This window comes from Nilaparvata lugens, chromosome 11, assembly GCF_014356525.2.
Source record: "Nilaparvata lugens isolate BPH chromosome 11, ASM1435652v1, whole genome shotgun sequence".
In the NCBI taxonomy this organism is placed as follows: domain Eukaryota; kingdom Metazoa; phylum Arthropoda; class Insecta; order Hemiptera; family Delphacidae; genus Nilaparvata; species Nilaparvata lugens.
Genome location: NC_052514.1, coordinates 1,355,472 through 1,370,033, shown reverse-complemented (window position 1 = coordinate 1,370,033; position 14,562 = coordinate 1,355,472). Strand labels below are relative to the sequence as shown.

The following is a 14,562-nucleotide window of genomic DNA, read 5'->3' as shown; positions in this document are numbered from 1 at the left end:
ATCATTTGTGATTGCAAATCATATTGTGGCTTTGAATAGAAATATTCTAAATTAAAATTTGATTGCAGGGTGTGATACAAGTGGAGAGGAGACTGGGAGGCTGCCTCATGGACAAGCCGAAGACCCTCCTGTTCCAAGATGGAGGAGCTAATCTCAGTCTGAGTTTAGAGGATATCGGCGTGGGTTGGAAGAGCAAACCTCTGGCTGACTATCAGGTAAATAAAATAAGAATCTTTCAATTAATTATTTTAATTAATGGGGCCTTGAATGTTTAATTAGTTGGAATGGATCATGAGAGTAGTATATAGGAACAATGCAGTGGATATGGAAGAATAGAAGTTTCAAGTTTCAAACCATTGCACAGTTGGTGAAATTATTTTGAAGCCATTGAATTGAGAAAGATATTATTTTGAAACATTGATTGAATAGAATCATGATCGTGGAAAGGAAGTATGAACTATGAGTGCTTTAAGAATCATTATGTACCATTAAATGATTTGAATTCAACTCCTACATCTTGGAAGAATAAAACGTTGATGATCTCAATACCACTATATATTCTTTATTCATTTATACAATAAGTACATTATCAAAATGATAGGGAGAGGAAAAATAAGGTAACCTTGTGCTATTCCTCTCCCAAATTTAGATAAGGTTATACAGATTGTCCGAAATAGGTCAAGTCTTGTAGTTCTTCAATTCATAAAAGTTTTAGTCCTCAAGTATTTTCACAAAGTAGATTTTCAAATTTAGATGCTTCAAAACTGAACATAGAAGAAATATTTTACATTAATATAACTAAAATGGGAAATATTGCCATATTTAAGAAATATAATTTTGAAGAGTTCTTTGACAACATCAACGTCTTATTCTTTCAATTATGGAGAAATATCACATTACATATCATATCATACAATCAAATTAAAGCACTTTTTGCTATTGAAAAGAACTACTAGCAGTCATAACTGACTGCTAGCCGTTCTTTTTAATAACAAAAATCTGGTGTGGCGCACTCACACAACTTTCCTTGCCGTTATGAAAATTGATCACCTGACGCTAGTGTTCCCGCACATCTCAAGTCTACTATTAAAAGATTTGAGCCAGCTGGTGACAGGGCAATAACGCTGGAGACACACATGAGGTCTGCTATCTCTTTATAGTGACTGATTCAATAGAATCAACAATAATTTGCAATTGAATAATCACATTTTCTCAAATTTAAAGCTTATTTTCAATTTTAGGTGAAAATGTTACTCAACATTAATTGTAGAGATTTTCATGCTCAATCTACTCCACTTGATTTTTTTTCGTTTAAATTGTATCTGAAGGCTGATATTTGGGAATCTAAAATCGAACTTTGCATTGATGGGGTGGAGGTCCTGAAATTTTTACAGATATGGGACTTATGGCAGTTTATAGAGCTTATCGATGACTATACTGGGTATGAATTTGATCAAAATCGTTGGAGCCGTTTCCGAGAAAATCACGAAAAACCCTGTTTTTGACAACATTTTTGCCATTTTAGCCGCCATCTTGAATATTGCAATTGAACGAAATTGTTCGTGTCGGATCCTTATAGGGGAAGGACCTCAAGCTCCAAATTTCAAGTCATTCCGTCAATTGGGAGATGAGATATCGTGTACACTCATACACACACTCACACACATACAGACCAATACCCAAAAAGCACTTCTTTGGACTCAGGGGACCGTGAAACGTATAGAAATTCAGAAATTGAGGTACCTTAATTTTTTCGGAAAGCAATACTTTCCTTACCTATGGTAATAGGGCAAGGAAAGTAAAAAGTGATTTAATAATAAGCAGTTCGTGATGAAAAACAACATTGAAAAAAAAACAAATTATAGCCTAGATCTTCCAAAAACTTGGCCTATCAACAACTTCTATTGAGTTCTATGTATAGCCTAATAATTGAGAATACGGTAATTTAAATGATGTTTTACACTGAATTTTCCAGAGAATTCCCTTCCAAAACGTGTGAATTTTGTATAAATAATGTTTAATTCAAATTTCTATTCTTAATTTTTCAGGAAATTTTATTCCAACACTTGTGAATTCTGTATAAATAATGTTTTTTTCTGAATTTTTCAGGAAATTCCCTTCTAACACTTAAGAATTTTGTATAAATAATGTTCAATTCAAATTTCTATTCTCAATTTTTCAGGAAATTTCATTCACTTGTGAATTCTGTATAAATAATGTTTTATTCTGAATTTTCCAGGAAATACCGTTCCAACATGTCTGGAACTCGACCCACACCCACCTGCACTGCTCGTTCACCCTGGAGAGGGTGGACCGCCTGGCCTCCAGTGTCTCGTTCAGGGTGGTCGCCAGTCAGAAGGGGTGTCAGTCACATCGACAAATTTTCAGGGTCAACGCTGAGGTCACCACTGACTCTTCCAACTCATCATCTCTGGTCAGTTTATCTATTTATTTAATAATATAATCATTCATTAAATAAATGTTCTGGGAATAATCCCCTTGCGGAGCACGTGTTATCTACAAGTAGATAACAAACTACTCTGTGTGTAGTAGGATGTGGCAGGGTGAATATGATAAGAGGGACAAGTGTAGGATATCTTTAATTTCAAACAAGATTAATAACAAGATGATAATAACTTAATCTTTATAGATTCATTAGATTGAACGTAACTTATCATACACATGATGAACATATGTGTTTGTCAAGTTCCATTCAATCTTATAGAATCTATAAGGATTAAGTTATTAACATTTTGTTTATAACTTTTGTGTAAACCCATCTTAAAACTCTCCCAACTCGCATTTTATTAACTTTTTTTTTGTTTACAACTTTATTTTTACACACCATTATTCTGACTGAATGTTTATTTTTGGTGAGTTTGTTACTTTGATTAATAACATCCTAAAGACATGTTGAGATCATGTGTGGGATGGTAACTTCTAAAATAAAAATATTTCCTACATAAGTTCATCAAAATAGAATTGAAAATATGAAAATAGAGTTCAACTTCTGTGGAGTACAAATTTAATCTACTATAAATGTATTGATATTCACGTTATATAGGAACAATTATTTAATGGAAAACACAAATAGAAATTGTGAACTCTTTATTAATAAATATATGTATATATATTTCTAACAGAACCTGGTTTCGTGGCTTCACCAGCAACATATTCAACTGTCTTCTTTGCAACTGACTGTCTAAATAAGATTAAACTGTTGGAATGTCTCTTGTTTAGACAGTGAGTTGTGGCTGGTAAACCACGAAACCAGGTTCTGTTGTAAATATTTTACAAACCGGTTGAAAATTTCTATTTGTGTTGTTGGAAAAATACCAAACCACAAATGATACAACACTCTAATGTAATAATCATTCACTTTATTTTTAGAGCTAGCTCACATGTTTTTACATGAAAATTGAAAATCAAAGTATCTTCCTAATTAATATTTTCATTATTCACAACATGTTTTGACTTTGAAGTTATTCTCACTATAGTGAGGTCCACGTTATAAAGGCAGTGAAGAAAGATAGGAGAACAACGTTGCCGATCCTCTGTCTTGTCAATGCCTTCTATAGACGGTGGCTGATACAGGTTTATTGATCTGTAATATTAACTGTTCATTCTCGTTTAAAATAATCAATTATATTTTATTGAGCAAGAAATTATATTTTTCAATAATTTCATAATTAATATGAAATATTTTGTTAATTAATTGCTAATCCTACATTGTTGAAAGACGATCTGGCTACACAGCAAAGCGAGAAAGAGATAGCGATATTCGCTTTGTAGAATGATGGACAAGGATAGCAATACAGTTGCTAAACAAACACTGCCATTATAAAGGCCATTCCACACAGCACGTGGCGTGCGTGGCTGGACGCACGCTAGCTACTTTCCAAAGCATCGCTTCCCAGCTAATCAAATGAAGCAATTCACATAGCAGCCACGGCCACGCGGCAACGCTTGCTATACTAGCCACGCGTGGCTACCGTTCGCTCTCTGAGCGATCTTTTCAAACGTGTCCGGCCACGTTTTGGTCCGAGCATGCGCAGAACGTATACTAGACGTATACTATCGTATAGAACGTATACTATCATTGTCAGCCTCAAAGTCGCGCATTAAATGATGGAATTCGCCATAGGTCTTCCTTTTTTTATTGATTGGATGTAACCACTGGTCCCGTGCTGTCACCGAATACAATAAAACCAGCTCATTATAATTACTACTGCTGCTGTTGGAGTCATCAAACCAAGGTAAGCCACAAGAAAATCCAGATTCACACCACGGGACCGTCGGAGTTGACATCTTCCTGCATACTGACGGGAAACGTGGCCGGTATAGCATCGCAACAGTCGTGGCGGTGTGAATTGGCATGTGGCTAGCGTGGCCGGCGTGGCGTGCGTCCAGCCACGCACGCCACGTGCTGTGTGGAATGGCCTTAACGTGGACCTAACTATAGAGGCCATTCAGTGCAGATTGCTAAAGTCTGATCATGTAGTGAAAAAAATATATATTGGAAAGGGTACTTTTATTTTAATTAGGAACAATTACCATTGTGAAATAAAATCACACACACTTTTGAAAAATACACTACGTACGTTTTACTGTACATTTGCCTTTAACAATGACAGTAAGCATTTAACAATTAACATATGCTTTAACTTTTGTATCGGGGTGTTACGGTAATTAATATCTTGATTCAAAGATCCAAAGGTTTAAAGAACCTCACACGTCAACTGAAGCTTATTGTGTGTAAAAATATCTCAATTTGTTCATCTACACCTAATAATCTATAAGAATAACAGGAAATCAAATCATATGAACTGCATTCCCAATACTCATTTGAAACTATAGTTTTAATAAGAATCTAGCTCCATGAGATAGAGGCGGAGGATAAAAAACAGTTAAGCCTATTATAAGATAAGGTATAAGTTGAGAAAAGGGTAGAATATAATAAAGCCAGATTCCCTCGTATCAGTAGGCCTATGAGAGTGAATGGTACAAATAAAATATTACTCCCTTGAGCTTTTATAATAATTATAGTGAAACTATTATAATAAATTATAGTAGTTTAATGTTTAATAGTTTATTATATTATTATTCTAATAATATAAAGAAACTATTCATATTCGCTCGGCCAGACGAGCGAACAGTCCAGTTTAGTGGGAACAGTCCAATTATTAGAGATCTAGTCTATTATTAGAGCTCCAATTATTTAGAGCTTAAGGGAATAATATTTTCAGAGTACAGTAGCCTACACGTACACTGATAGAATTTCAATTCTTTATTGCCAAAATTTAACAAAGAGATTGACAAGCAATGTTTATCAGAGATTGACAATGGTGTAATAACCGAAACCGGTCTTTCTAAGTATCAATAAATCTGTGGTTTTTGACAATTTCTTAGTCTTTTTCATTCAAAATTGAACAACGTAACAAATCAAAGGTTAATAAATCATACACTTATCACAAGAAAATAATTATCACAATAAATAAAATAAATTAGCCACCCAGAATTAAAAAACTAGAAATTGTTTCAGGCACCACCAGTAAAAGAGAAGTCTAAAAATAAAAAGTATTTTTTTATGATGTGGCGAAGTTTGGACAGCAATTTCCACTCTTAACATTGATGGAAGATTCCACTGATGGTGATATAGGTGCTATAAATCCAGCTTTACACAGAAAACCCTGTAACAAGTATAGATTGAAGATAAATATATAGAATTTATTAACTTATCAATATTCCACTGCATTATTAGTTTATTCCACTAAGATTTAGTTTCTTTTCAAGTTTTAAAAAATTCCTAATAATTGGTACAGTATCTTTCAGTTATCAGTGTTGATTTAGTGAAGTATTCTTATTTAATTTGGTTTTCAAATTTTCTAAATTCTAAATTCCCAGTTTATATGCATATGTAGATGCATATAACTTTACCCAGTAGATGCATATGTTATGCATCTATTCTTATGCATATATTGTCTATATCTTATGCATCTATTCTTATGCATATATTGTCTATATCTTATGCATCTATTTACCCAGTAGATGCATATGTTATGCATCTATTGTCTAACAAAATTAGACCTATATATTTTGAACTCAAAATTGGACAAAAATCATGAATTGTGATCATATAACCTATTTTTGGACAATTTTTATCTAAATTTGGGAAAGGAACAGTTTTGGGCTTTAAGCCTGTTGTTCCTTCCCCAATCATTCATAATTGAGAATGATATATTGTATCTATCAATGTATAAATAAATGAATAGGTTATAAATGTAGCCTATCTCTTAAATAAAAATTAAATTTAATTATTTTTTCAGACGCCAGGGAGTCCAATCATATCAAAGCCGTGTAGAACAGTGACCAGCAGCAGTGGGTGTGGCTCCAGTGTAACAACGTGTGATCAGTCACCTTTCAGGTGAGAATAACCTGAATTTGAGAAAAATAATCACTATATTTGTAAAGAAAAACCTATGTTTTCTCAAAAAACCTACTGTAATTTAAGAGACCTAACACATAATCATAAAATAATGATTGAAAATCGAAATGGTGAACATGCTTGTAGTCCTCTCTTTATTCAATTTTAATTGTATTATTATTAAACGAAAATTCAAATTGAATGCTGTAATTCACCCCGAAGACTTCTGCTACTGCAAATATTGACAACAGGGTGAACAGCTAGATGGAAATTCGATGAGCGCTACTATTCAAAAATTTATGATACATACAACAATTCATTGAGGCTTTCAATTGAAAATCCCGGAAAAGAATTATTTCAGGCTGATCCTGTTCTTTTATGATATTCATTCAATTTAATTTTTTTTATTCAACAAATGTACAGATACATTGAATAAAGTCAAATATAATAATAATTATTAAACGAAAATCCAAAGTAAATGCTGTAATTCACCCCAAAGACTTCTGCTACTGCAAATATTGACAACAGGGTAAACAGCTAGATGGAAATTCGATGAGCGCTACTACTATTCAAAAATTATTTGTCAGCCCGGGAATCGAATTGCTGGTCAAGAATGCCTACCCTTACACCAAACTGACAATCTCTGGATAGCAGCGCTCATTTTATACGAAGCCATAGCGGCCAGCCAGTCTACAGATGGACATTACTGAGATATTGCAATTTTATTTAAATACTAATGAATTAAATTATTATTATTAAACCAAAATTTGAATTTTGATAATCTCCCAAAATAGTTACAAAAATGTTGTATTTATTTATGAGAAATAAAACAAAATAAAATCTTATAGCACCCTTTATTTTAAAAAAAACTTTAAAATAGTTGAACAACTAGTTTCAATGATATTACACCATCGTTTGGTTATAGAATAACCTAATATCACCGAAACTAGTTGTTCAACTATTTTAAAGTTTTTTTTTTAAATAAAGGGTGCTATAAGATTTTATTTTGTTTTATTAATTAAAAAGTAGCCCATGTCAGTAAGTGTTTTATTGATGAGACTATAATAGTTATAAGTAGACTGTTGTTTTCCTTCTACTAAATTGCAATAATAAAGTCTATAACAGTTGACTACTTCAAACAAACTGTAGACAATACTTGGAAGACTCCTGAGTTTATTTCATTCGATATTATTAATTCAATTACATAAATCAACATAATGCATAAAATATTCAATCAGGAAGACATAATTTCGATTTTTTCAAAATGAAGATAACTTTTATGGGAAATAAATATTTTAACATGCTGCCCCGAAATTTAAACTCCATAGAGGATCCGTTTTTGAATCATTTTTAACGACACTACAGTCTCATTTATCTTTGAATATTAGTTATTAAAACTAGTACTCACTCACTGTGGAGCGATTTCGGATTTTTACAATCCTCCATAGAGAAGTTGACGATTTTTAGAGCTAAGCTGAAGAAATATATGATGGGATTGTCCTTATATTCATTTCTAGAATTTTCTCAGATTCTATTGTGTTGAATTTTTTATTAACTTTTTTTTGTTTTGTTCATCTATTATATTTTATTTTTAGAGCTAAGCTGAAGAAATATATGATGGGATTGTCCTTTTATTAATTTCTAGAATTTTATTGTGTTGAATTTTTTACTGACTGTTTTTGTGTGTTTTTTCATTTATTATATTTTATTTTTAGAGCTAAGCTGAAGAAATATCTGATATGATTGTCCTTAAATTCATTTCTAGATTTTTTTTCAGATTTTATTGTGTTGAATTTTGTATTGACTGTTTTTTTGTGTTTTGTTCTTTTATTATATTTGAAGTTATTCAATGTATCTGTGCATTTGTTGAATACAAATATTTAAATTGAATAAATATCAAAAGAGAACAACATGATGAGCCTGAACAGTCCTTTTTCGAGTTTTTCAATTGAAAGCCTCAATAAATTGTTGTATTTTGATGTTGCTTTCCATGACAAAACACTATATAATAACTTTGTTGTAGTTCAGACACTGTGTTACTTGTAAATATTTGAAAAAACATTTACTTTTGTTGGAGTATTGAGGAATGCATTTCACTCCTGAAATGAGCTTCATCAGCCTTTTCGTAAATTGTTGTATGTTTCATAATATATCTTGTTACCGCGGTATCTTCATTATGTTAATAATAATTATAATATCGAGTGACCTGGCTGGCTCAGGTCTGGTGTCAGAGTTTTCAGGTCGCAACTGATCAATTTCAGGGCCTCTGACATGACCTAACGACTGCTTTTTAGGCAGCCGGGATCGACGGCTTAACGTGTCCATCCGAAACACGGGAGTGGCCCGAGATAAATATCTTGGCCCGGGCCGGGATTTGAACCCGGGCCTCTGAATCATAAAGCCAGCATCTAATATTATGTTAATATTAATGGATTGTTAATATGTTGAACAGGTTTAGCAGATCGCTGAGGAAACAGTTGTGTCAATGTTTGGATACCCCCAATTCAAGGAGCAATGATTGGAGGATGCTTGCTCAGAGGCTGAATGTTGACAGGTGATTGACATAATGTACTCCACCTCACAAAAGATAAAATACTTTTAAATTTTTTAAAACAATTTATATCACAGAAATAACACTGGATTCGATTTTAGTACCATTAACTCTCTTCTTTATTTTCAAAATATAACACACTCATTCATTCATACAAGTACATAATAAACATGATAGGGAGAGGAAAAATATAAAACTTTTTGTGTAGTTGATATTGTGGTAATTATTCATATTAAATGAAAAATACTAAGAAATTGTCAAAAACCACAGATTTATTGATACTTGGAAAGACCGGTTTCGGTTATTACACCATTGTCAATCTCTGATAAACTTTCTCATTTAATAAAAATGTATAATGTTGTTAAAGTAGTTTGATACATGTCACGTGATTTTCAATTTGGCGTCCAGGATATAGCTGAGACGAAAACGACTAGACATTGTTGTTTTCATTCAATATGGATATTTACCACATCACCTCTACAAACACAGAAAATGTATCATGCCATGGCTTACTCTATCTATAGTAGGCTGTGATATCATGCTCTCACTTGTGTACAACTTTATTGGTACTTGTTCCAATGTTTCTAGTGTATTTTAATTAACTTATATAGGCTTGCTTATGTATTTAGACTTATATGTGTTGGTAATGAGACGGATGATGATCAGAATAGATCAGAGTTCTTTATCTATGCATGTTCAATAACTGGCTAATAAACTTTGGTAATAAGATCACTCCATTCATCTGGGCTACTTTTGTTCAAATTATTAAAATAAATATAAAAACTTGAAGTACCCTTTATTAAAAACTTCAACATATTTTAAGGACCAGTTTCGACCATAACTTGAAAATGACCTATGGTCGAAACTAATCGTGAAAATATTTTTAAGTTTTTAATAAAGGGGTACTACAAGTTTTTATATTATTCAACGAATTATACCAAGTATGAAAATGTAATTAATGAGAATAAAGATTGAATGCAATATTTTAATAACGATAATAAATAATAAAAAAATTACGAAATTCATAAAATAACTTAATTAATAAAATGTGCAGTGATAATTAAGTGTAATATTTAACTATAATTTGGTGTTTTAATTTTTCTAAATTTAAAATTTGCATCTCATATTTATTTTTGGACAAAATTTGAGCTTGAACTTCTTACAGAAGGAACATAACCTATTTTTTGGACATGTAATCAAAATTTGGGAATGGAATAGTTTTGGGCCAAGCCTGTTGTTCCTTCCCAATCATATTTATATGATTTGTTATTGTATCCAGGTATAAATGAATAAATAATAATAAATAAATAAATAATGAATATAATATTGTGATGTAACTACATTAATTGGCGGTATATCAAACAAATACGGTAGATAAGCTCATAGCTGTGCTTTTAGAATTAAGTTTGTTTTTCGGTCATTCTTAAAAATTATATTTTTAATCTGTAAATATTTCCTATTTTAGTTCAATAATGAGAAATATTTCTTCTATATTTAGTTTTGAAAATCTACTTTATGGAAATACTTGAGGACTGAAAATTTTGTGAATTGAAGAACTACAAGACTTAACCCATTATTATATTATTATCTAAATTTGGGAGAGGAATAGCACAGGGTTACCTGATTTTTCCTCTCCCTATCATTTTGAGTATGTACTTATTGTAGACTATAAATGAATAAAGAATGAAATAAAGAATGAATATTCTCAGTGAATGTTGATTCTCAGTAAAGGATATAAAATAATATCCTTCCCATTAAACTCTTGACACAACCCATCCAGCATTGCTGGTATTGGTGAAGAGGGATGTTTTTTTCTCAAGAATGAGAATGAAATTAACACACGACCGGGGTGATTAGATAAAATTAGATTAGATTAGAGTTCTTTATTTATGTATGGGACAATAAACAAATGTGAGATGAGAGATGAGTGGAAGAGATGTGATGAGGGATGAGTGGACCTACAGCCTTAGGTGGGTTCCAAACAATATTTATGCTATATGTATTTACGTTTTAAAGCTTTAGGTGGGTTCTGAACAATATTTATGTTATCAACTTATGTTTATTTACCGTTTTTGCAGGTACATAAACTACTTTGCAACCAAAGCCAGTCCGACAGAGCACATCCTGGACCTGTGGGAAGCAAGGCATCGAGAGTCAACGGCAGTCACTGACCTCCTAAACGTTTTGCGAATCATGGGACGGAACGATGCAGCCAGTCTCATGGAGAAAGAACTGGGGCCTTGGCTGTGAAGCTCTCTACTTCTGGGACATACCTTGTAAATTTGAAAATTGGATGACAATTCATCACTGTTACAAACATTGACAGACTATCACCTTATGATAAGTTTGTGATAATGTAATTTGAAATGACTATTAAGTTTATTGTGAAAATGTAACTTGAAATGTTTCTCCACTTCTTGGACACACCTTGTAAATTTGAAAAACTATGAAAAAGTGTGAAAATTCTGTTAAAAACATTGACAAACCTCATCTCCATTGAAATGTCTCTGGGTTAGGTCTTGTGAATTTGTAAATAATATCCACAAAGAGGTGGCTCTATCACTGTTATGCCACAAAAATTGACAGATTATTACCTAATAGATGATTGATTGGGAAAATAAATTTCACTACTTCTGGAACAGACCTTGTGAATTATGGAAATTATATATCCACATAGAGGTGACTGTATCACTGTTATGAATTCAACATGGATATACGATCACCCTATAGTTTTAAAAATTGTTAATCTTTCTACTGAGAGGACAAATCTTGTAAATTTGAGAACAAAAAATTGTTTTTTGATGAAATCAATGTTATAAAGAGAATGTTGGATAGTTAGTCTACAGATGGAAATCGCATTTTCCAAATAATAATCAATGAATAATAATTATTAAACGGAAATCCCAATCAAATACTGTAGAATTTGCATCTAGCTGTTTACCCTGTTGTAAATATTTGCAGTAGCAGAACCAAGTCTTCAGGGTAATTCACAGCATTTAATTAGGATTTTCGTTTGATAACAATAATATATTGATGGATAATTTGTAAAAAGGGTATTGAGAGAGAGACTTTTCTGTATGTAATAGGTACACTTTAGTTAGTTTTTGTGGCAACTGGAAATCTCACTTCTTCTAGAACAGAACTTGTAAAAATTCAAGAACAGAAGTAGTTATCCATTGAAGGATCGATATTGTATAGTGAATGATGGATAGTTTGTAAGAAACATATTGATACTATATCACCTATAAGCTTACTCTACACAGGGACATTAGTAGCGTCAATACCTACTATTACTTCAGGCCCCACAACTAATTAATGACGTCATAACATGTAGATTGATTTTTCCTTGAATCATAGTAGTTTCTACTAGCTTATCAATGTATGCTCTCCAACTTTTGTTACTGTATCGATTTTTCATTGGATAGAATGCTATCTAAACTCCATATTAAAGACATGTGTATTTTATTAAATGGAAATTTTATTGAAATAAAAACACATTATTCCACAAATGCAATAGTCTATCAATACTGTAATACTATGAAGTAATAGTAGGTATATTGGTAGCGTCCACTATTAATAGCTGCTATGGGAACACGGAATTAAAAATGTCTGTAACTCTAATGTAGATGACATTTTCAATTCCGCGTTCCCGTAGAGCAGCAATAGTGAGGTCCACGTTATAATGGCAGAGTTTGATTAACAATGGTATTGCTATCCTTGTCTATCATTCAACAAAGCGGATAGCGCTATCTCTTTCTCGCTTTGCTCTGTTGCCAGATCGTTTTTTAACAATGTAGAATTAATAAACAAAATATTTTATCTTAATTATGAAATTATTATTGAAAAATATAATTCCTTGCTTAATAAAATATAATTGATTATTTTAAACGAGAATGAACAGTTAATATTACATCAATAAAACTGTACCAGCTACCGTCTATAGAAGGCATTGACAAGACAGAGGATCCATGCTTATTTATTTATTTGGTTAGCACAAACAATACAATGATTGAGAAAGGAAAAACAGTCTATAGAAGGCATTGGCATGACAGAATATCGGAAACGTTGTTCTCCTATCTTTCTCCACTGCCATTATAACGTGGACCTCAATATAGTGGATGCTACTTTACCTGTGTGCAGCTTGCTTTAATGATTGGTTGTTTGAATTAACTGTAAAACTCACTACTACTGAGATTTAGCCTACTTTTTAAATTTTGAAAAGATAATCGGGATGTAATTGATTGAATTATCATCAAAATTACTTCCAAACCTTGTGACATTTTACACTGTAATAAAGCAGACAATTTGGGTATAAGCAAAGACCTTAAAGAGATAAGGTCTCTCCATCTTTAAGGTCTTAGGGTATAAAATACACTTCAAACAGCTAGCATCTGTTGAATAAGAAACATTGATGCTATAAGGGTTGCCGACTGTTCAAAATGACCCCTTCACTAGAGCGAAATCATTTCTATGTGCCGGTTGCACAAAAGCCAGTTGAATTTTAACCGTGTTTAATTCCATAAGAACAAATCAGAGAAGCCGTCTTTTCAAAAAGGCCTTCTCTGATTGGTTCTCGTGGATTTAATCACTGTTGAAATTAACCGGCTTTTGTGCAACTGACCCTTAGGGCCGTTTGCACAGTGACAGTTTAAACTAAATTTCATTTATTAGACTGGATTAAATCCGTATGAAGTATCATTTGTTATAAGGCCGTTTGCACAGTCAAAGCTTAAACTGAATTCAATCAGCTGGTGGCTTAAACTCAAAATGAATCATATTATAACAAACGAGACTTGATACGGATTTAATCCAGTTTAAAATATTAAATTTAGTTTAAACTGTAACTGTGCAAACGGCCCATAATGTGTTTCATTTTGATTTTAAGCCAACAGCTGATTGAATTCAGTTTAAGCTTTCACTGTACAAACGGCCCTTAAATAATGTATATTTTTTGTGAAGAAGATATTCAAATATTACCTTATTGATTTATTTGGGCATGAGCGAACAAACTATTGTGGAAATATTATCAAACTGAATTTACTTGTACATAGAATAATATATCATAAATTGTATACTACAGAATAGATTAGACATAATGTAAGAATATTTAAGAATTCAGTAGTGAGACCGTATTTTGTAAAAAGAAATAAATGTAACACAATTAAATCGTAGACATCTTGTAAATATTTATAGAAGAACATGTTTGTTTTGGAGAGAGAGGTTTTGATAGTATTTTGTGAATTTTTAAGAGGAATTTGAATTTTCACTCCAGAGGATGTTTTAATTTGGGAAAACTTAGTTTTGGGTTCTAAACCTGACGCTTCTTATCCTATATTTTTGTGCATGATATTTTTGTGCCTGATATTAATTGAAAGTGTATTAATATAGTATTTTGTATTCAGATTGCCTACTTCTTATCACTATAATTTCTGGGCCTAAAAGAGCCTACCTAGTCCGACGAATGAAATATTTTACAATTAACTGCATCTTGTTTAAGGTAGAATTATCCTTCCTAAATATTTCAGAGTGATATTCCAATCCTATATTCTCGTAGGCTAGATGAGAAAATGCATCACTGCCAAATCAT

At 32.1% G+C, this 14,562-nt stretch overlaps 1 protein-coding gene across 1 annotated transcript in view; it reads left to right on the top strand.

Annotated features, from left to right (window-relative positions):
- Positions 1-12,757, top strand: part of LOC111050797 (netrin receptor UNC5C-like) — a 52,031-nt gene extending 39,274 nt beyond the window's left edge. The window contains 5 exon segments of the mRNA XM_039438165.1: positions 69-215; positions 2,240-2,434; positions 6,327-6,424; positions 8,877-8,978; positions 11,054-12,757. Of these exon segments, the coding sequence (XP_039294099.1) occupies positions 69-215; positions 2,240-2,434; positions 6,327-6,424; positions 8,877-8,978; positions 11,054-11,225 (714 nt within the window). The 3' untranslated portion in view covers positions 11,226-12,757.
- Positions 12,758-14,562: the final 1,805 nt, after the last annotated feature.